The sequence below is a fragment of the Hydra vulgaris genome, chromosome 13 (assembly GCF_038396675.1).
Source record: "Hydra vulgaris chromosome 13, alternate assembly HydraT2T_AEP".
In the NCBI taxonomy this organism is placed as follows: Eukaryota; Metazoa; Cnidaria; class Hydrozoa; order Anthoathecata; family Hydridae; genus Hydra; species Hydra vulgaris.
The window spans coordinates 33,388,654-33,413,694 of record NC_088932.1 but is presented as its reverse complement, the minus strand read 5'-3'; the positions used below and the strand labels follow the sequence as shown (position 1 = coordinate 33,413,694).

Genomic DNA, 25,041 nt, shown 5'->3' with positions numbered 1-25,041 from the left:
GTATTTTTTTGATGCCAAATAAACTGATAAACTACTTTTTTAATACCAATTAAAACTACTTTTAAGGTCACTTCAGAATATAGCTACTTTTAATGTCTCCTTTATAAGATTTGTTTCGACCGTTTTAGTTTTTTCTATTTATTAAACCACAAGTATAAACTTCAAAAATATAGAATATTGAATTATTTTTTTGGTAAAAAAAAAAAATTCATTCTTTTTTTTACCAAAAAAAAATTCAATATTCTAAATTTATCATTATAATATATTAGTATATATATTATATATATACCAATTCAATCTTAGGCATTACATCTCCATTAGACTTAAGTTGTCATAAGCAGTACTTATTAAGTGCTTATTCTTTTGCATCTATTATTTGGCGGGAAAAATCTATTTTTGCTAAAGTCCAAAAAAGTATATTCGAATAATCTGCTTACTAATGACTGAATTGTTAACAATATTTATTAGTTATGGTCATAAGCTAGAGGGGATTACAAAAGTAAGTAGTGTCAAATCAAGTTCGAAGTTGCATTACATAAAAGGAGCATGTTGAAAAAATTAAGATACGCCTCCGAGTTATTAATATTTACAAAAACCTATTTTATAACTCGGTGGCGTATTTTATAACTCGGAGGCGTATTTTATAACTCGGAGGCGTATCTTAATTTTTTCAACATGCTCCTTTTATGTAATTAATATCCAATCCAACATATATTATTTAAAAGAATAAAAAATTTTATAGGATAAATTTTAAGGTCCCCGCCAGGCGTTTAAAACACCCAACATTTTTGCCCAAAATCGAACTGGCGGGGACCCTAAAATTTGTACAAACATACTTTTTTTTGTTCAAACTTATTTTCATATAAATGGTCACTTTATAAATCGATTCGCGAGTTTAATTTCAAAAATTGATAAAATATGAAACACCCTAATCTATAATCATAAAGAAGCGTATATTCATTTAACTTTATAATATATTAATAAATAATTTCAAAACTTCACTTTTCGCGCTTTTGTTTTTGCAAATGTAGAAACGAGTTCCGTCAGGTTAATGTTTCCAGCAATATCATATTCACTTGACAGAGTAGCTAATAGTAAGTAAGTCTTTCTTGTAGCTAAGTGGCAAGTCTTTCTTGCTGCATAGACGTTCTCAAAAATGTTTTTATCAGTTTGAGTTTTGAGAAGCTTCGCTCACCGCTAGCCACGGTAACTGGAAGTGTCAAGAGGATTCTTAAAGCTATAACAGTTTTGGGGATACAATCTGTTAGATTATATTTTAATATAAAATTTAGTAAATCTAGTGGCAATGTACACCTTGCAACTCGTCTTGAAATTGATTTCAGTTTACTATATAGATCAACTGCATCGATATCTCTGTAGTCTCCATGTTGCAAATCTTTCTCAAGATTCAAGCAATGTTCCATAACTTCTATGCTAGTTACACTCGGTAAACTGTGAACATCATAGAGAAAACCAAACAACGAACTTATTGTTTGTATAAGAGTAAATCTTTCTTCAACCGATTCCATTGATGTGTCAAGAATAGCAAAATAAAACTTTATTTTGAATTTTTCTTTTTGATCATGAATAAGTTTGTCATCTCCTTCATATGTAAATTGTTTATTCTTTCTTCTGATAGGGTTGAGTCGGGTTTAAAAAGTGCAAGTATCTCTAAACTTACTGCAATTTCAACTGCATCTACTAGTATTTTCTTAAACTCCATTTCATTTTTGTGATTTATAAGAAACTTCTATATTTTTTTATGGTTTATGGCGCCATGCATATCTAATTCTTTTGCCTGAAGTTGTTTACTAGTCATATTGATCTCAAACAACACGTCGTGCCACACAACCAGAGAAACGACAAACTTAAAACTAGAAATAGCGTTTGCAATAAACTGTGCATCTACCCGTGTTGAATTACCAGATGGTCCTGTTAAATTTGTGTCGTTCGCAATCTCTGCCAGAGCATCGTAGATATCACCAAGTTGATAACGGAGAGGTTTTAAAGCATCAATTCGGCTTTCCCACCATGTTTCACTCAGTGGTTTAACAGTGAGATTAGAAACATGTTGTGTTAAAACTTCCTAGCAACGAGCTGATGCAGAAAAGAATACATATACACGTTGCACCAGATCAAAGAAGGCTGTTACTTCTAAGCAACATTTAACAGCATCATTAACAGCCAAATTCGATGTATGTAATTCAAACTCTTCTGATACTGTTATCTCATCGGCTTCCATGTCTGCTTCAACTTGATATTTTAATTCAACTGTGTCATTTTTATTTCTCTGCGGTGAACATAGATACTTTAACAAAGAACCAGCCTTTTGTTATAAACCATTTCATTTGCAGCTCGTCATTTACAATATTGCGCACCAGACAAATTTTTTCTTTCTGCCATCGTGGATTGAAATAACAAAGGAAACTGCTAAAAATAATAAAAATGATCACCTTGTGCATTTTTAATATCTTTAAATTAAAATATTCCCAGCAAGCAAACGACGTCATGTCGACGTCTTAGGTTGGTTGAAATGTTAATGTTAGAACTTTCAACGTCTATTCCACGTTGATTTGTAGTTGATAAACTAACGTTGAAGAAAAAGTCGTTCTTTCAACGTCTTATCGAGGTGGAAATCTCAACGTCAGAATTTTCAACGTTTATTCCAAGTTGATTTTTTGTTAATAAACCAATGTTGATTTAATCAACGTTAAATCAACGTGCCTTTTTATTTTCGTTTTGATATCGAGACAAATAAGACTTCTTATTTAAAATAAAGATGGCCAATCGCTCACAGAAATGTGCTATTTTTAATTATATTTTATTTGAAAGTGGTAATATTTACAATATTACATATGTATTTTTCAATTATGGGTAATAATTAAAGATTTTTTAGTTTATAATTTTCGTTTTTTATTCTCCTGGTAGGAAGTAAAAATGCTTCAATTTTAATATTATTAGTAATGATTATTGAAAAGAATTCTCTTTTTCTTACGAAACATTGTTTTACACAGCTTTATTTACAAAAATACATTTTTTTGTTTTTGTGTAGCTAATTAGTTACAAAAGTAAACTGGGTGTTATTTTAAGGTTTTCTTTTATGTTCCATATGTATTTGGAAAGGGTGGTTGAATTTTGTAGTTTTCTGTTTACGAATGAGTTTTGTGGTTTGCCCATCTCTTTTTCCATTCTCCTTCTGATAGTCCAATATATACTTTTGTTTGGGGCTGACACTATACAGTTGTAAATTACAAATTTATACATTTAAGACTCTGCTTACAACTTTAAGGTTTAAAAAAAATATGTAGTTATTTTTATTTAATCTTGCATACAAACTTATATAGCTCTGAAATCATTCATCGAGCACTGTTGAATATATGCACGTAAATTTTTTACTTATATTTATTTATATATATATATATATATATATATATATATATATATATATATATATATATATATATATATATATATATATATATATACACATATATAAATATATGTAAATATATATAAATATATATTCATACATACATACATACATACATACATACATACATACATACATACATACATACATACATACATACATACATGTATATATATATATATATATATATATATATATATATATATATATATATATATATATATATATATATATTACAATTTTATAAAAAAATCCTAATATTTAGTAGAACAATAACAATTTTATTCCCAATATTGCAAAAACACTATATAAAATATATTCCTGCCTAACCTGATAATAATATATTTATTTATAGAAATAAAAGTATTCAGTTGCTATGTCATCACAGATAACACAATGGAGAAAAATGAATAAAATAGTAATTGATTTATTTACTGAGACAGATAATACAACAAAAATAAATAAACAACAAATAATTGTTTCAGTTATAGAGTTGTTTCAGAAGAATTAATTGAGGAAGAAGTTAAAGGTGTCGAAGAAACAGATTTTGACTCAGATTCCATTTTTGACTTAGGTAGTTCTGATTCTTGTGTCTTGAATCATGGAAATGTATAGATATATATGTTTCTATGATTCAAGACACAAGAATCAGAATCAGACATAGATGACATAATTCAAGACACAAGAATCAGAATCAGACATAGACAAAACAATAAATGGAAATCTACGTGAAAAATTAGCAGAATGGATTGTTGTGAACCAAACTTTGCATTCTGCATTGAATCAACTTCTTTTTATTTTGAGAAACAATGGCCATGCGAAGCTTCCAAAAGACGTAAAGACATTATTAAAAACTCCATGTAACATTCCTCTGCAGAATAAGTGTGTTGGCGATTACATTTTTTATGATTTGGAAACTAATATTTTAAAACATTTAAGTAAATTTCCAGATCTGGAGAAAATTGAAGTAGTTGTGAATGTTGATAGGATACCATTATTTAAAAGTACTTCAGTCGCTTTATGGTTCATACTTTGCTCATTTTCAACCATTTGCTGTAGCTATTTTCTGTGGCAAGAGCAAACCTTCCTCTGAAGAGAGCTTTATGTTTGATTTTGTAAACGAATTATCAATTTTATTACAAAATGGAATCAAAACTCCTGGCAAACATTGTTATGTTGTATATGCAATGCATTTTAGTGAAGCTGCACTGAGCAGTGAACATCTTAGGAATGAATAATAAGTTAAAAAGAGTTTAGCAGAGTGAGATAAAAGTACAAAAGGACAGATGTCCAGTGGAAAACAAAGAGTCTCAAAGTAGAAAAATACTAAAAAAGTAATAAGTAAAATGTTGTGAAAACAAACAATAACAATAAACAATAGTCGAGATACGTAAGAGTCATTTACTGTTGTTCTATTAAATTGTTGTTAGTGTCCAGCGTAAGTGCGATGTGTAGACAGTATCAGTGATAGAGCAGAATTATTTGTTTGGTCTGTATTATTAGGGTGGTAAACATACATTATCGATATAGCTTTCGCCTGAGACCGGCATCCCAAAAGAAGTTCCACTCTGGAATTGACACTGGGACCAGAGGACACATAGTGTGGCTCAGTACAACTTGCATACAAAGAGTTGTGAACTGTTTTGAGTCTTATAGATGTGTATGTAATGTAGACAGTCAATGAAGTGTTCTTGTGTGTGTCTACTGTAATAGAATGTCTTGATGGTATGAGTTGTTAGTATAAAATTGGTTGAAAATCATTAAAACTGGTGTAATGTAAGCTAGACGTGAATACTAGAAGTCCAATAACATGTGTTTTAAAAATAACAAACTATTGCAACTTGGTAATCTAGAAAATTTAAATAGAATTACACCAATATAGTAACAATAACTTGTATATTTAGTTAATAAACTAATAGTCTGTATATATATTACAACTTGTAATCTAAGATTATATGGAATTTTGTATTTTGTATAAGTTATAAGATTAACTGTAAATATGTCATGTGACTGTAATGTTACCAGGAGTATCTGAAGTGGAGTAGAATTATTTGTTTTCTAAAACAGTTAGCAGGTAGACTGTATGTATAGCATGGCTGACTTTTTGTCATATACAGTGAATATTTAATAATAAAAGATAATGGTAGGTTTCTTTGCCAAATCATTTGTGAGTTTCAGCTGTCCTTCAACTTGCTGTTGTTTTGTATGCAACATATTCATTCAAGTATATCATTTAATATTGTGTGTATATATATATATATATATATATATATATATATATATATATATATATATATATATATATAATATATATATATATACATATAGTATATATTATGTATACATATATATATGTAATATATACTATAATATATGTATTATATATATGTAATATATACTATGACACAATGGAACCAGAATGTAAGATGATGAAGGAGATATATTAATACAATTTGATGATATAAACGATGATGATTAATACAATTTGATGATATAGACGCTTTATATGAGTTAGATAGAAAACTTGGAGCTCACAAAAGAGTTTTCAAAAAGTCTGTAAGTTATTTTTCATGAAATTACCTATGGAAGGGTTAAATGTTTACGAAGCAATAATTGATAGCTATAATTTTAATTTTAAGTGTTGAAAATTTGAAAAGATGTTGATCTATATATTTTTATATATTTATATTTCTTTTTAATGGCTGCCTGTTGAAAATAAATAAATTTAGTTGAATTCACAAAAAATAGATATATCAACTCAAAAATTAAAATATATTAGTTTACATTAAAATTGTAAACGTCATGTATTCTTATGAAATAATGTAAATTGAAGATATTCTTTCCTCCTTTCTATACAATTTTATTCACTTGACCAAATTTGAATGTTTTTGCATTTATTTTTTAGAATCGATGAAGCGCTGTGAGGCTAAGGCAACAGACAAAGAAACTAGATCATTTATAGCCTCTTGCCTAAAGTATGCACCTTATCGTTTGAATGGAGGTAAACGGAAATCTGACAACCCCGAAATAGACGATGAAGTTCACGAAAGTGATAAAGAAAAAAATCAAGATGAATTCGTAGTAGACGCTGACGTTGAGTCAAATGAAATCGGAAGTAGTTTCGAAAAAGAAAAAGAAATTATCTCCTTTGTAAAAAATTTTAACAAATACATTTTAGTAAATTTTTTAAAGTGTTATGTTTCAACGTTGCTTTTTTGACGTTGAAGCGATGTAGATATTAGAACGTCAATTTCTTGTTTCCAAATCAACGCTTAAATCAACGTTTATAAATCAACATCAGTTCAATGTTAATTTATTGACGTTGAATCAATATAGATATTTCAACGTCGATTTCTTGTTTTCAAATCAACGTTTTTAAATCAACGTCAGTACAACGTTAATTTATTGACGTTGAATCAATGTTGATATTTCAACATCGATATTTTGTTTCCATTTCAACGCTAAAATCAACGTCAATAAATCAACGCGTTATCAACGTTGAATCAACGTTGAAATGCTTGCTGGGTTATTTTAACTTCTTTATAAAAATTTTAAAGATACATTTTTAAACTTTTAAAGCTCCATAAATATAAATAACAACACTCTATTAGTATAAAAACACAATATAAATCAGTTAATTTGTTACTATACTACTTCGTAATTGCTATCATAGAATATTTAATTAAAATTAGTTTCTTACTATTTCTGAATAAACACGCCAGCAAAAACAATTTTCTCAATAAAGTTAAACGTGCTAAAATTTTCCATAGATCAGTAATGAAAACTTTGCATTATAAAAATTACTACAAAATTTATTCTGCGTTAAAAGTATAAAAAGAAAAAGGAAATCGCTTCAAATGAAACAAAAGTATCAAAGTTGATTTTTTTGTTTTATTTGACGCGATTTTAACGAGTACTTTTTGAAATCTCCTAAATTTAATTCAAATAGATTTGAAAAAGATTTTAGCAATGTCTTTAATATATTTATTTTTTATGTAGCTAGTTTTAGTGCCGCCCTAGAAAACTTGCCGCCCTAGGCGGCCGCCTAGTTCACCTTGTGGTTTGTCCGGCCCGGTATATATATATATATATATATATATATATATATATATATATATATATATATATATATATATATATATATATATATTCCGGCTGGTTCCGGCTCTGATATATATATATATATATATATATATATATATATATATATATATTCCGGCTGGTTCCGGCTCTTATATATATATATATATATATATATATATATATATATATATATATATATATATATATATATATATATATATATATATATATATATCAGAGCCGGAACCAACTTTTTTTGTCTATGAGATAGCTAACTTCCAAACATGGAGCAAACGCCAAACATTTATATGTTTATACTTATGTCAAATAAGGATGCTTTGCAAAAAATTGCGATGATTGGAGGCTGGGAACAAAAAAGCCCCAAAATTTGTGCCCCCTGCCCCAAACGTGAGAGTAACAAGTTGATGAAATATTTTTTGTACTATTCTCAACTAGACTTATATTCATCGATAAATTTTAAGTTTCATAGTACTATCTTTCAGCGTTCAAAAATAATAACTATATAAAATTTACAACCCCTCAAATTGAGGTGGGGTTTATATATATACACTCTTAAACAGACGTTTAGATTTTAAACACTAAATAAACGCAAATGTTGTAGTTATGGGTAATTTTTAGCTTTTTTCATAATTTGTGTGTTTATATTCTTAACGCGTTTAAATTTAAACATAAATTTGTTAAAAAATATTTTGTAACTAAAGTTGTGTTCAGAAATTAAACATGTTCCTCATTAATTAGTTTATGCAAAATATTTTTGTAACAGATAATGCAAAGTTTCGCCTGCGCGTGTAAAGTTTCGCCTGCGCGTGTATTGTTTCGCCTGCGCGTGTAGAGCGGGAAAACTATTTTTTTAAATATATTTCTATGATATATCACACATATGTTTGATTATAGAGATAATAAAAGATTGGGTAATTTAATTTTGTATATTATAGATGGATATAGATAAAAGTTACCTTGAGAAAAATGATACGTATCATTTTTCTTCAGAAAAACCATAGCGTTGAAGCCACAATTTTACATCATTGACTGTACAGTCAATGATGTAAAATTGTGGCTTCAACGCTATGGTTTTTCTGAAGCTTTTATTCAGATTTTTTAAGGTATGATTCAAGTTAACTTTATTTTTAGGTATTTTAGTTACAACTAAAACAATAATGATGCATCATTGCAATATGTGTCCTTATTTTGCCAACACACATCAGCAGTTACTTACAAATGTAATGAGGCGTCACCGAGATGGAACAAATTTTCAACTATATTGTAATGTTGTGGGGTGTAGTGCTTTGTTTAAAAAATGTTTTTTCTTTTAAAAGTCACAGCGAAAGCAATCATGCTTCAGTGTGGCCGTGGCGCAGTGGTTAGAGCGCTTGCTTTATAAGCAGGAGATCCAGGTTCGAAACGAGCTCTGGACAAATTTTCGCGTCACGGTAAGGAAGGAGGCGTGAACTTCCTGGTTAAATGCACTTCCGCGGTGTTCTGTGACAAGACCGTAAGGACTTCTTGGGGCACCTAAAAAAAAAAATAATAATAAAAAAAAAGTGGTTGAAATGGAAAAAATTGATATTGAAAGTTTCTGCTCTCCAGAAATTATCGAAAATGATTGTGGGGATAAACTATTGGACGAAAGAATATTCGATGATGCCATGTTGCTTAAATTAAAATATCGTCACAGGTTAACATTATCAGCCCTCAATAACATTGTTATGCTAACTAACGAGCTGTGGCATTATAAAATTTTAAATATAAAGCAAAAGTTGGAAACAGAAATAGGTGAGCTAAGTGACGAGCTAGAAAGTTGTTTTAAAGTTAAAGTTTTTGATGGCTTGCGCACAACTTACTTGCAAGAAGTTTTTTTTTAGCGTAAGAATTTGGCTATATTAGACCTGAATCTATCAAAATTGGTGTTTATGACTCAAAAAATGAAGCTCTTGGATATTTTGTGCCTTAGATGTTGCTAAATATTCTACCAACATATAGAAGTAGTTTTCAAGTCATGTGAAATCTACAATCAAAAGTTTTGTGTCACATCTTTATTAGAAGATTTAAACAGTGCTATGAATTTTCTGAAAAATGAAAACCTCAAAGGGTGAAAAATTGATTTATGCTTCATTGTTATTTTTTTTAGCAGATACTCTTGCTGCAAAGAATGAGCGGGAATTTAAGGAAGATGTCAATTTGGCTCAAAAGCCTCGTCGTACTTGTGACGATCATCGGTCGCACTTGTGAAATAGAAAGAAATCAGTTGAACGCTAGTTATACAAGTTTTCAATTTCAATTGTGAGAAGAACAAGGACATCTAGACAGATTTCAGGAATTGCGAACTTTTCGGAAAAAAGATGATGAAAAGATTGGTCAAAGAAGTATGGAGTTAATAGTAATAGCATGTTGGCTAATATTCCATATTTCAAATTGACAAAATATCTTTTTCATGATCCTATGCATATATTATTAAAAAGTTTTATTAGGTGTAGATTATCATTAAGAACATTTAGACTGTCTCACTCTAGTAGAAGAGAAGAACTAGCTGGTATAGGCAATGGTTCAGTTATGAAGATAGTAGTGCAACTACCTTTGCTGCGAAAAATTGAGTTTGTAAGTTAAAAAGCTTTTTTATTGTTGGCGTCCCACCAACTTTTTTTTGTCGTAATTAAACAAAATATCTATAATAAAATGGAATGCTTACATTTTAACTTCAGATAAGAATTGAATTTGACACAGCTTATAAATTTGAAGATGCAGAAGGAACATTCGCTGAGTTGATGAGTAAACTACTTCCAAAAATGTTTTAATCAAAAGTATAAATGCTTTGTGTACAATTTTACATAACGTTATATCGATTAAGACCTCTTTACAAGATCATAATCCATGTAATATTTAATCATAATCCATAAAATATTTTTAAGTTTACAAATGTAAATATAAAACCCACAGGTTTTTCTAACTGGGGTTGTTGAAAATTTAATACATGAAATATTTATTAAATAAAATACTTTATTATTGTTAAGTTGTATGTATGTATCGTTTCTTCTTTTTTCATAAAAATTTCTTCGTGTGTATCGTATTTTTCTTTAAATTTTTTTTCATAAAATTTTGCAAAGAAGATAGCGATGGTGATAATAAATCATGCGATGAACTTATGATTGAGTTGTTGATGAAGTTGCAATAGATTTAAACGGAAAAGGCAAAAAACTTTCACCTGCAATATCATTTGGGGATGTAAGTTTTATGCATTTATGTAAAATCCCGTATTTTGCTACAAGGAATACGCAATAAATTTGCTTTAACACATTGTACAGCAAAAAAATCATGTAATCATTGTTTCATTCTACTGTTCCGGTATACAGTCCTTTAAAGGTCAACGGTCGAAATTTAAACTTTCCATGCAAAAAAAATATGTATTTTTAATACATTATATTATAATATAGTAAAAACAATATATTATATTTACTAATGATAAATCTTGTTTCTAAATTCGTATTTCTATTTTTAGGCAGACAGAGTAGAATTAAGATCACCCAGGTTGTGTCCGCCTTATAATGAGATTGTTGAAGAAACCAAAAATAAATCTCACGGATTTACTTTAGCTGACGGTATTTATGTGGCATGCTGAATAAAGTCAATTTCTAAACTAATTACAGATTTATTGGCAGTTTATTATGTTTTGAACTTATGTTTTCCGAAAAGATATCAAAGTTTAACATTTTTCTATTATAATTTATTAAATGATTCAAAAGGAGAAAGCATTTTTATGATTACTAAAATGGCTGTCATTGAGAAAAAATATCTTGACTCAATTAGAAGTTAATTTTTATTTGGTTGCTAGTTTCTTTTTATTTGCTTGTAAATCATAAATTAATGAAACAAAAATATTTCTTAACCAGTTCCATTCTTCTATAGTTAAACACCAAACATCTAAACATGTTTAATCGCTAAACGCTTTTAACATCTTAAAATTTGATGCAAAAAACGCGTTTAGAAAAGTGTTAAGAAAAGCGTTTAGATTTTAAGCTTACATAACCCTAACCTAAACATGTTTAAAAACTCGATGCAACCCTCGTGTTTAGAAACGTCAAAAAAGTGTTTAAAAGCTAAACGCAGTTTTAGAGTCTGATTGTGTGTGTATATATATATATATATACACACACAATCAGACTATATATATATATATATATATATATATATATATATATATATATATATATATATATATATATATATATATATAATATATATATATATATATATATATATTTGCAACAATATATTTAGATTTAGAGATCGATTTTGGAAGTTAAAGATTAATTTTATGAGATATATTCACTTTCTTTTCAATTCACAAATTCAGAAAAAGCTTTTAACAAATTTAAGCTTTAAAAAATGATTTTAAAAAATAGTATTTTTACCAAAAATACATTAATTTGCTTAGCAACAACTTTTGGGCAATTTTTTTTTTTTGATACTTCAACTAAGTTTAATAAAGTAAATAAGATTAATAAAGTGAAAAAGAGATTACGGCTAGAGGCTTAAGTCCTAAACGCTAATACAAACCTGCTCAAGTGCAAAATAGTTGCCAAAACATGATTCTATATTAACACAAATCCATACTAATCTATACTAAGTGCACCGAACAATTTTAATAACGTTGACGTACGTGTCTATATTTGCAATTTTCAGATCCAAGTTTTTACTTGGCTTTTGATCATTAAAAGCAAACATTTTGTGAAAAAAAAAGTTTTTTTAAGTTTTTAAAATTTAGTTAGTACGCTGCTGTCGTTTATGCTTTATAATCTAAATTTGTACGTCAATATTTACAAATTTATAAATTTATGTATGTATGTATGTATGTATGTATGTATGTATGTATGTATGTATGTATGTATGTATGTATGTATGTATGTATGTATGTATGTATGTATGTATGTATGTATGTATGTATGTATGTATGTATGTATGTATGTATGTATGTATGTATGTATGTATGTATGTATGTATGTATGTATGTATGTGAATGCATGTATTTATGTGTGTATGTATCCCGAGTAGCAAACAATATTGGTACAATATTGTTTATATAGTTTACACACGGGAAACAATATTGCGCCAATATTGTTTACTACTCGCGATATTTTTTCTTGTATATACTACAAGAAAAAGTTACAATGCATATACAGTATTGCTTGAAATAAGAACAGCAAAACAAAACCCTAAAAGATTCTTAGTAAAAAATTTTTTCTGATACTTAACAAAAGTAATAAAATATTCTTAAATGTTTTAAATGTTTGTTTTTGTTTTTTAAAAAAATCTTGAATTAAGCAATTATTTATGAGAAAAAACGGACATTTAGTAAATTTAAAACATAATTACATTAGTTAGGATCCAAAGTACTTTTTTGTGGTTTCTAAAAGTGTTTCGAGCACCGTTCTTAGAATATGCATTTGTATTGGAACATAAGCAATAATATTATTTGTTGTCTGCTGCTTAAGATTACAAGAGTTAATGATCATTGTTGCCATTGATAAGTTTTTAATTCTATTTAAATCATTATAAAATTTCAGCTTAATTATAAAGAAAGAGAAGTAAAAACGTTTTTAGTAAACGCGGTTTAAAAAGGTATGCGAATATTTAAGTTTATGTAATTTTTAGAGACAAATATCCTCTTAACTCTGTGCTCGTAAACACTCTTTATGAATCAATAATTAATTAAAAGGTAATGATTTGTTAAATAAAAATGTGTTGGCAACGTTGTAAATTGATTGGGATTTTGCCTCTACTGTTTAGATTAATTTGTTTCGTTTTTACAAAACATATGCAACTAAAGTTTTTAGTAATGTTGTTTGTAGTTTATGTAAAAGTAAAAGAAAGAGTGCGCGTGCGCGTGAGAAAGCGGTATAGCACTTTTTGGGTTCAGAGTGACTTAAAAGTTCCAATTTTACTCAATGCCTTTTTTTAATATTTCCTTAACAATAATTTTTAATATATAAAAAAAAAATTTTAATTTTAAAAAAACATATTTTGAAACGCAAGAGCGCCCAATTATTTTACATAATCACGGATCTGTAATATAAACTTAACAAGTGAAATTGTTTTGTTGCGGAATACTTTAAAAGAGTATGGAATATACAATGAAGACAATGTTATTTAGCACATTCCCAGTGCAACACATTTATAGAATCTAATGCAAAATGTTTTTAAAATAGACATAATTTTATTAAACAACCTATATTAAAACAACTAAAAATGTATTTTTAGCAATAAAATTAATTACCTTTTTAAAAACATAATCTTTAAATGTATTATTCTCGTATTGCAAACAGTTTAATTAGTTGTCAAATTATTTATAGAAAATTGTTACTTAAAAAACTTAATAAGAAACGAGGTTGCCATTATATAACATACAAATAATATTTAAAAATAGATATATATATATATATATTTTTATTAATATACCAAATATAAAGTTTCAAGTCCTCCTTCTTCTAAGGCGCACATAAAAGGTTGAATTCAAGAGGGGTGAGTTGATAGTGTATTTTATATATGTATATATATATATATACATATATATATATATATATATATATATATATATATATATATATATATATATATATATATATATATATATATATATATATATATATAAATACACACACACACATATATATATATATATATATATATATATATATATATAAATACACACACATATATATATATATATATATAAATACACACACATATATATATATATATATATATATATATATATATATATATATATATATATATATATATATATATATATATATATATATATATATATGTACATTGTCGATAAAATTAGTAAAAGTGCTAAAGTTTTAGGATTATATGAACAATTTTTATTGCACAAAATACAGCTACAAATTAAATACGATTAAGAAGCGCTGCTGTGATTATTAACTGTTTATTCGTTTACTTTAACTCGTTTACTTTATCTATTTTGTTAAGAAAGTAGAAAGCAGGGGCTCAAAAAATTAAAACAGAACAGCAAAAAGAAAAAAACCAGCGGGTGTGCTTTATGCAAAAAAAAAAACTGTTTTATATCAACAACATTAACAAGCAATAAAGTATATAAATATAAAGTATTACAAATATGTTAATTAAGAAACTACTATAGCTAATAAAAATAAATAAACAAACTCATCTGTAGCAGCAGCACTTCAAAAACGTATTTATTGATATCACAGCAATACTCCAAAATTGTTATGTTAAAAAAAGTTTTAATAAAACACAGTCAATAAGCAGCTACATTGGCAATATCTTATAATGCTTTGTTTTTGTTTTTCAGATATGTAAAACGTCGAGCAAAAAACAATGATTGCGACAACAGTATTTTCCGGAATATTTAGTTTTGGATTCGTTTTGGGAGTTGTTGGCAACTTGATTATTATTATGGCAACTACTAAGTATAAAAATCTTCAAATACCTACAAATGTTTTTGTATGTAATTTATGTGGGCTTGATATCTTTACATTGCTGGTTGGAGTTCCTTTATTTTTGTTAGACCGCAACTTTGAATTATTTGGGAAAACGAAACGCATAATATTCGAGCCTTTGCGTGCGATTCTTGTTATAGCAAATGTTTTTACGTTAGTATTGATTGCAATTGAAAGAAATTTAGTAATAATATACCCAAAAATGATGGCAGGTACACGAAGTTTAAAAAAATCAATTTTAACATGTATGGCGGTGGATTTTTTTTCAATTGTTTTAGGGGTTACAATGTATTTTTCACAAAAAAGTAATGGCTCAGCTTGTTTTAAAATGATGTTTCACGTATTATTTTCATTTATAGTTCAATGCGTTGTTCCGTTAATAATCATGTCATTTTTGTACTTTCAAACATGGTCCAGAATTAGGTCGTTGAACCGAGAGTCAATAAAATGCTTCAATAGAAACCGGCCCTCGATTCTTGAAAAAACGTCATTATTTGAGTCACTAGATAAACGTTTTTTATATAACCAACAAAAAAAACCTAAAAATAATCGAAAAAATAGCGATCTTTCTGATTTTAAACATTTTTCAAATAAAAAAAGAATAGTACGAAGAAGTATATCATTTTCAGGTATTCACAAATTAGAGTACACTGAAAAAAGCGAAACTAATTTTTCATTAACAGATCTCCATAACTCCTTTAAACATTTAAACAATAATTTGGACGATAACTTTAATATAAGCAGACCAGAAAAAGCTGGTACATGCCAATTGTTTCAAACTTATGAAATTTCAAACAGAAGAAATGGGATTTTCATAAACCAACACATGTGCGACGAGCAATCATCCTTACAAAAATCCGTGAGCCAAAAAAAATTCGGTGACATTAACTTAAGTAGCTCAAAGTTCAACATGCAAGATTACGCTATTCGTAGCTCAATGCAAAAAATCAGAAAAAATTGCAGAGCTTTACTAGCTGGAGCAGATTTACGCGAAATCACAGAGAGGTTTACTATGACGAGATATAAACAAACTTTAAAAACTTTAAAAGTTTTTGGAATTCTTTTATTATTTTTTACTTTCTGTATGCTTCCTTTTCATGTGATTGAAATACTAAATCTGTTAAAAAAACCAGTTAACTTTCACATTTCTAGCCTCAGCAAAAGTTTGATATACTTTCATGCTTTCGCCAATCCATGGCTATATGGAGGATTAACTGAAAATTTCCAGTTTGCTTTTAAGCGTCTTTTTCAAATGAAACGCTAAAACAAAAGCCATCATTTTGCAACTATAAAAGCTAGTGAATGTAAACTTCATAACAAAATAATGCAAAAATATTAAATGTATATCATATGGCAACCTATCAAAGAAATGTAGTGACAAAATATTTTCTGCTTATCTGCGCACAAATTTCGTAATTAAAGTACAGTACGATTATTAAAGATATTTTGCGGCTGATTTTTTTTTTATCTTAAGGTAACTTTTTATAAAACACTTTTTTACATTAAAATTAAACAATTTCTTTAATTATTTTCAGAAAAAAAGCATGTGAGAGGATATATTAGCCACACTTATACCAGTTGATTATTATCCCTTTTACAATTACGTGACAATGCATAAATGCATTGCTCGATTAGTTTATTATAAATCCTTAAAAAATGTTAATTAAAAAGTAAATTTTTGAGAAAAACATAAAACATATTTATATTCAAAAGTTACGTAATTAATACGTAAACGATACATAAATAATACGTAAAATATATGAAAATAGCCACAATGAAATCATTTGAATTTTATTTTACAAGTTAACTTTAATATTATTATTAACAAATTTTTAATCGATAATTTCAAATTAGTAGTTTATTAGTTATGTATACTTTAGGTAAATATACATATTCATCAACGATTACATATACATCAACGATTACATATTCATCAACGATTACATATACATCAACGATTACATATTCATCAACGATTACATATACATCAACGATTACATATTCATCAACGATTACATATTTATCAACGATTACATATACATCAACGATTACATATTCATCAACGATTACATATTCATCAACGATTACATATTCATCAACGATTACATATTCATCAACGAAATTCTAGTGAAACTAAAATAATAGAACATTTCTCATAACCAAGGCCGGCGCGAAGAGGGTGTGTGTTTGGGAGGGAGGGTGGGGATGATGCGACACTTTATTATTAAAACATCACTTTGTTACAACATTAAACTTTGATGTGCAATTAAAAATAGTCACAAAACCTTGTTCTATAACCGTTAAGTGTTCATATAAATAAAAAATGCAGTTTAAAGTTTTGGAAATGCTTTGAAATGAAGACGAATACTTGCTGACCTTAACAACAGGAATAAAAAAATTATTCATCAGCATATAATTTGCGCTCATAGTAGTTTACAATTTATTAAATACTATTCAACACACCATTGGTTATATTGAGATTTTCTCAAATTCTTCAAAGAATGTTAAAGGAAACATGATTCTGCTAAGCTGATTATGCTCTGTATCTACTAGACCTATTCAGTAGTGTCGCTGAGGTTGGTGTCACCCAGAGCGGTTAACTTTTGGAGAGATCGCTTTGCTGTTTCTCTGTATATTAGAAACTAAAATTAATAAATAAAATTGAAATTTTAAAGGATTTATATACTTGGAATTATACTTGGAGTTTTACCTTGGAGTTCAGATTTTACCTAATCTTGTGAGTATACAATGTCTTTCCATGTGCCTTGTACCATACAAATGCGGTACTTATTAAAAACTCTACCGCCTGTGCTAAAGAATGGCTCTGAAGCAACAGTAGACAACGGAATGACAAAATAACATTTGCTAAACATATTATAAATGTTTAGCAAAAGTTATTTTTGAAAATTTAGCTTTGAGTTAGATTTCGAAGTTTTAAAAATTTTCGAAATCTGACTCTAACCAATTTTATAATTTAATAATTTCGACTTTCGATTAGTCGACTTTTTGTCGATTTAGTCAAAGTCGATAACAACACAAAATGTAATAATGTGCCTTGGCAACAAGTTAATAAAAAATAATAAAAAAACTAATCTAAATGGACTTGTTGATAAATAGAAAATACTACAATTAATTTTATTTGGTCAATTTTTAGAACTTGTCCGATGTTGAGCGGGTTACAACTTTTAACAATGGATTATCTCCATGTATGAAAGAGACATGTTATACTTGCCTTTGTTTATTACACTCTTAAAGATTCTGTAAAAGTCTCTACAAACTTCTGCAATTAAGTATAAAATTTAGTGAGAATAATGAACCTTAATATTTTAGACAATATTTAGTTACATAATTACTTAGTTACATGATTACTTAGTTACATGGTTACTTAGTTACATGATTACTTAGTTACATAGATTTCTTGCAATGATAATAAGGTATTTGTTCTCAAAAAAATATTATTCTTAAGTTGTTTAATTATTAATTATTTTCAAGTTCTTTTTATGAAATTGATCAAAAAAATGATTGCAATCAAATTTACAAGCAACATAATAGAACACCATCAATAGAACACCATGAGGTAGATTGATGTTTGACTTTTAATATACAAAAAATGTTTTTTATGGCTGCTTGACTCCAGAAGATTTAATTTACAAATAACATTAATATTGGCTGATGAATAAAAAGAAATTTTTTAATCGATTTTAATTAAAAGCTACAAATAAAGAGAACTTTAAAAAAAGGTTAAAGTAAAAGGCAAATAAGTAAAAGGTGCAATCGTCAATTTTTAAAAAAAGTCCTCTATATCTAGAATTTAAAAAAAAAAAAAAAAAAAGAGTCCTTGAGAAAAAAAGTTGGGGTGGGAGCACCTTCCCAGCCCTCCCCCACCCCCTCCTCCTCGGTTTTTTCGGCTCGGTCTCAGTCCTCTTAATCAACCCAAATCCAATCCCAAGATCAAACCCAAAGTAACAACAAAGAGCTCCTGATGTAGCGTCAACAATACTTCAAAATTTTACAGCATTGACGGTATAAGCTTTTCTGAGGGCTACCACAAACTTCACAGAAAGAGCTGCATAGACATTAACAGGGAAACAAAGGCAAAACTCACGAGTAGAGGGAAACAAGAAACAATTTAATATAAGTTGTCATTCAAACCAGTTTATATTTGTTAAAGAAGGGGTGCATGTGTAGTAAACAAAAATGTTTTGGTTATCTATATAGAGTATACCTTGGTTATCATCTACAACACAGTAAACGGATGGCAAACAACATTTCCCCAAATTTGAGCAGATGTTGTTTGCCATCCGTTTGCTAAAAACAATATATATAATAATCCGTTTATTAAATATATAATAATCCGTTTACTAAAAATGCAAAAGTAAAAACTGGTGGTGATGTTTTATAGAAATAATCATTTTGCAAAATGATTATTTCTATTAAAACATCACCATTAGTTTTTACTTTTACATTTTTAGATTCACATCAAACTATAACACAAATAACTAATTTTCAACTTACTGAGACTTCGATCAAATAAACTTTTAACTAAAGAAGTAAGCGTTAAACTCCTGGTTAAATGCTATTTTGCAACGCTATTCGGACTTATTGAAGCACTTAAATAACTAAGAAATAATTAATAAATGAAAAAGTTTCCATTGACTTAAACAACTACGTCTATTCAAGCATATATTTTGTATTTTTTTTTTTAATTTAAAAGAATAAAATTAAAAAAAAAAAAAAGAGGTAACTATTTTTTATATAAAAAATTAATATCTGCGCAAGGCTAAATCCTTAGTCAATGTACATTTTGATGAGTTTTCATCAGTCAATTTACGTACACTTTGGTGCGCCTATGGAGCAAAGTCTTTTGATAAAGTTTAAAAATAGAAACTAATCGACTGAAGTGCAAACTAAATAGGTTGAAAGTCAAATTATCTGAATATCAGTTAGATACAAAAATCCTTAAACATCGATTGAAATTTTTTTTAAAATTTTTCTAACTCCCGGCAAAGTTGGAGTTTTGAAAGATTCTCATCTGAAAAGTAGTAGTACGTAGAAAAGCTAATATTTTGTTATAATAATAGATTGACGAGAAGACAGAATATGTTAATGTGATAGCGGTAGTCGGTAAAATGCGAACTGCGAATCGATAAAATGTGAACTTTTTTGCGAACCAAGACATTATATTTTAATGACCACTACAGTTATGATATTTAAAAAACGTTTGCTCGTCAATATTTTAACTTAAATTAAATATAGTGTAATTTGATATATTTTATTTAAATTAAGTTGTCTTTCTTTTAAATTAAATATAATTTATGTTTCTGCTTGAAGTCCAAAAATATATAGTAAAACAAACAACATGACGGCAAACAAAATATAAAAAACATTACATCATTAACAACCGATAGAATTATGGTTTGCAAAAAATTTCGTATTTTACCGGTTCGCAGTTCGTATTTTACCGACTATCTGTGATAGCTGCTAGTTCGACTTATGAAAATAATGCTAAGTAATTATTCTTAAAAGTATCTTTATTGACATAATGACGAATTATTTAAAGCATACCGTTTGTTTGAGTTAGTGTCTTACAATGTTCATCAATATGAAAACTCCACATTGGCTGCAGTCAATCAAGAAACGAAGATATTTGGTACAATGTTGTAGTCTAAAATAAGGGTTCTTCTTTGAAAATTGTTTCTGTAATAACAAGATTGCAAAAAATGATTAATTATAGAAATATGATTAAACCTAAAAAATGTTTTGTAACAATGGTATATTTAGATTAAAAAGGAAAGAGGATTTGTTTTGTCAAATTTTAGTAACCAGAATTTGTTTGTCTCATAATACTTAAAAAATTATGTCCGGTGAAACACTTTATTAATAAATTGCCTTTAGCAATGCTGGGATAAAAGAAATCCCAGTAAACCAACATTTGATATTATTTGTTATAAACTGTGAGCTTTAAATTGATAAAAGATAGTTTTTGCAAAGTATTTAAACCAGAGTTTATAGTTTGAAACAAATACGATAATTTTGATGATATTTTTTGATTAACACAAATATTATTGATGAATAAGTAAAGCAAATGATCTTAATAACTACATAGAATAACATAAAAATGTTTGCGGAATCGGCTGCTAAGATATGCTAATGTTTAAAGTTGTTTTAAAGCTGTTTTGAAGTTTAAAGACATGCTAAAGTTTAAATCTAACTGGATGAGATATAAAGTTATCAAATAACATAGTGAGCATGGAAAAAAATTTAAAAAGTAGTTGTTAACTTTAACTTGAGAAAAATTGATTAATAATATCTGTGTTGTAGTTTTTTGTAGTGAAACAACGTTCCAAATGTATAGAGACCAAAATTAGTAAAAATAAACTATTAGATTTTAATTTACAAAAAATTAACCCGGCGATCAAATTTCAGAGCAGTGGTTAAAATACCTGCCACAAACTATTATTTAGGTAAAACCGATCGGATTTTGATTTGCTTAGAGTGGATCCATGGTAAAAAAAAAATTAAAAAAAAAAGATTTTTTTTCAATGTATTAACGAGTCAATGTGTGTTGCTACGAAATCAAAACTATAAAAATTAAAAAATTTTTTACACGATTTATTTTTTAAATTGCAAGGTTTTTTAATGTAACTTATTTTCTAACATACATTTATAAATGTATCCTAAAAAAAATACATCTTCAATATGTAAAAGTTTAAACAATTTAGGTTACTAAGGTGACTATTTATAACAACCAATAGCAACATTAACAAAAACAACAACAAACAATTACTGTACTCTAAAAGTGCTTATAAAAAAATTATTTGTAAATTAAATACCTACACCTGTTAATAAAAAGATTTATTTTAAATTAAATATCTACATCTTTTTAATATTTAAAAACAAAAATTTGTATTTACATTAAAAATAAAATTTTTTGCTCGTTATTTTTTATATTACTATTTTACTTATTTACTAATATTTATAACACTTCAATAACCATTAAAGAAAAAAAAATAAAAAATACAGCAGTTAAAATAAAATTAATTGATTTACATTATAACAAGGGGAGTTTAATGGAACTTTGATAAAAATTTGGAGTAATATTTATAATGTGGTTTACTATAACGTTTATTGTAAAAATTTATTCTACAAATTTATAATTATTGTGAATCTGAAGTTGCAAAAGTTAAACATTATTATGCTCTAACTTAAAGAAATGGCAACTGGTTGGAGAATGGTTCTTCAAGCGTCTTTTAAAATTAGTATTAGCCCAAAATCGAATCAATGTTAAATTAAGCAAATGCTTTTGAAAAGACTTATTAATGAAGCAATTAATAAGAACATTAGAAATGGTAGATAGTTTCGAAAACAAAGCAGAGACTGTCACTAAATGAGCTGGAACGGTGATTTTCAGCAATGTTAAAATGCTAACAACTGCATAGGGTGTCCAAATGACAAAATATAATACGGCTGACAAAAAATTTACTTTCAAATACTCCATTTCTAAAATATCTAGTGTTTTATTTTTATCCTGGCGAATTTTGCAAGCTTTTCGACGATGAATTATCTTTGTGCTGAAGTATAGCCCTAATGCTATTACAGTTCCAGGCAAAATATTGCAGAAGATTAAAATTGCAAGAAAAAAAGATGGAGACTCCGATTGACTCAACTTCCAATCTAATGAACAGCGCTTTTTATCGAAATCTATTTCGTATTTTGACCAACCAATAACAGGAAACGTTGCCCAACTAAAACCATAAACATAACAACTTAAAATCAATGCTGCTTTATAATAAAACACTTTGCACCTTTGAAAATAATAAACTGGGTACTTTACAATGACAGTTCTAATCAAAGAAAATGCTGACATGTGAGTTATACTTGTTACAGCAAACCCAAAAACTGCAAAACCGCTGAATATGCACAGTGGAGTTTTTTTCAATAATGATTGCTCTGAAAATATTATCTGAGGTGTTATTCCAACTATTGACTCCAGCAAGTTTGTAGTTGAGAGGCTAATGATAAATAAATGAATTAGTTCTTTTTTTTTTACTTTAAACAACATAATATAACTAGCTGTTGTGTTTAATACAACGGAAACAATAAGTATCAAAGAAAGAAAAATGCTTGAAGTTATTTGGGAACTATTCATTATGTCAAATCTAAAAAGAAATTTATAACTTTGTTAATTTAAAACTTTCTTAAAAAGTTTTACCATGAGAGTTATTTTTTATTTATAATTATTATTTTGACAAATAATAGTAATCTTAAATACTTTAAAATATAAGTATCTATATATATCAAATATATATCTCCATATAAATCAATATATATATATATATATATATATATATATATATATATATATATATATATATATATATATATATATAAAGCAAACATGAACTTTTGAAAAATCTAGTGAACTAAGCCAACTATCCAATTTCATCGGTGATGAAAAATAAAGATCTTTTTAGCTTATTTTGATACCTTGGAAACATTCCTGGTATACTATAAATGACCTGGTATACTATAGTTGATCTGGTATACTATAGATTGAAACTTCTGAAAAATAAAAGTGTCTCAGCTTAATCTACCATTCTTAATAATTATGTTTTTATGGCTCAAGAAAGAGCTCTATGCACTCACAAAGGCTGATAAAGGAATCGTAAAAAGTAAACATATTTGATTGAACGATTATCTTTTGCACGCAGAACAAAAGTTAATGTTTAATGCTTTAATTAGCCTTAAAATGTACCAATTATTATTAAACAGCCAGAAGAGAATTGGCATACTTTCTATTTGTTTTGGCCATCTTCATTTATTGCAGGTTGGTAGTTGTTATTGGTTATTTGGATATAAAATAATATATAAAAACTATACATACATATATATATATATATATATATATATATATATATATATATATATATATATATATATATATATATATAAATATATATATAGTTTTTATATATTATTTTATATGTTTTTTTTGTTCTTGTTATGTTGTTTTTATTTACTTTTTTTATACTATTTTTATCATATTTATATATTTTTTTAATTTTTATTTTGTTTCTATTTTTATTTATACATATCGAAACTTATTATTTTATTATAAAATATAAAACTTATATTTATTTTTGTTACCTTTATTTATTCTATATTATATTTCATTTATATTTTCATCTATGTACAAAAGCGATTAATTACAGTAATATAACCTTAATAATAGTAATATACCTTGCCATAACTTTAATAACAGTATTATACCTTGCCATAACCCAAACCCTAACCCTGACCTTGAAGCGGACTTAACCAAACCCTCAGCCGATTGAGCAGCATTCCCTTGCAAGTCAGGCTATTTGATAGTCGATATATGTACTTTTCACTCTCTATATAACAGGGACAGTTTTTTTTACAAAAAAAGCGATGCTTATGGGGGGTAAAAAACTAACGGGTAGCCAAAAATATCCCCGATAATGCTAATGTCCCCGTAAGTATTCATTTTTTTGTAAAATCTGTCCCCGTAAATGATACTAAAGGTGTGTGTATATATATATATATATATATATATATATATATATATATATATATATATATATATATATATATATATATATATATATATATATATATATATATGTAAAACAAAATATTATTTTAAGAGTATTATTATGAACAATATTTTTAACACTGAGCTACACTCTAAAAATGACGTTTAGATTTTAAACACTAAATAAACGCAAACGTTGTAATTGTGTTTAATTTTTACCTTTTTTCTTAATTTGTGTGTTTATTTTCTTAACGCATTTAGATTTTAAACATAAATTAAAAAAAAATTTTTTTTAACTAAATTTGTGTTCAGAAACTAAACATGTTTAGAAATAATTAAGTTATGCAAAATATTTTTGTAACAGATAATGGGCCATCCATATATTATGTACCCACCAAGGAGGAAGGAGGTGTCTCAAGTTAAGTAATTTGTGTACGACTGGGTTGTTTGCTTGTTTTTTTTTTGTGGTTTTTTGT

General features: G+C 27.2%; 2 protein-coding genes and 1 long non-coding RNA gene across 3 annotated transcripts; 2 read left to right on the top strand and 1 right to left on the bottom strand.

Annotated features, from left to right (window-relative positions):
- The first annotated feature begins 2,745 nt into the window (after nucleotides 1–2,745).
- On the top strand, nucleotides 2,746–6,615 carry LOC136089309 (uncharacterized). Its single transcript, XR_010642943.1, has 2 exons — nucleotides 2,746–2,874; nucleotides 6,336–6,615. It is a non-coding gene; the product is annotated as an uncharacterized LOC136089309 (long non-coding RNA).
- Nucleotides 6,616–14,659: 8,044 nt separating this feature from the next.
- LOC136072740 (alpha-1B adrenergic receptor-like) lies at nucleotides 14,660–16,397 on the top strand. Its single transcript, XM_065815384.1, has one exon. The coding sequence runs from the start codon at nucleotides 14,891–14,893 to the stop codon at nucleotides 16,274–16,276; it is 1,386 nt and encodes a 461-aa protein (XP_065671456.1). The 5' UTR covers nucleotides 14,660–14,890; the 3' UTR covers nucleotides 16,277–16,397.
- Nucleotides 16,398–21,962: 5,565 nt separating this feature from the next.
- On the bottom strand, nucleotides 21,963–23,167 carry LOC101236169 (opsin-3-like). Its single transcript, XM_065815463.1, has one exon. The coding sequence runs from the start codon at nucleotides 23,159–23,161 to the stop codon at nucleotides 22,196–22,198; it is 966 nt and encodes a 321-aa protein (XP_065671535.1). The 5' UTR covers nucleotides 23,162–23,167; the 3' UTR covers nucleotides 21,963–22,195.
- Between the last annotated feature and the right edge of the window lie 1,874 nt (nucleotides 23,168–25,041).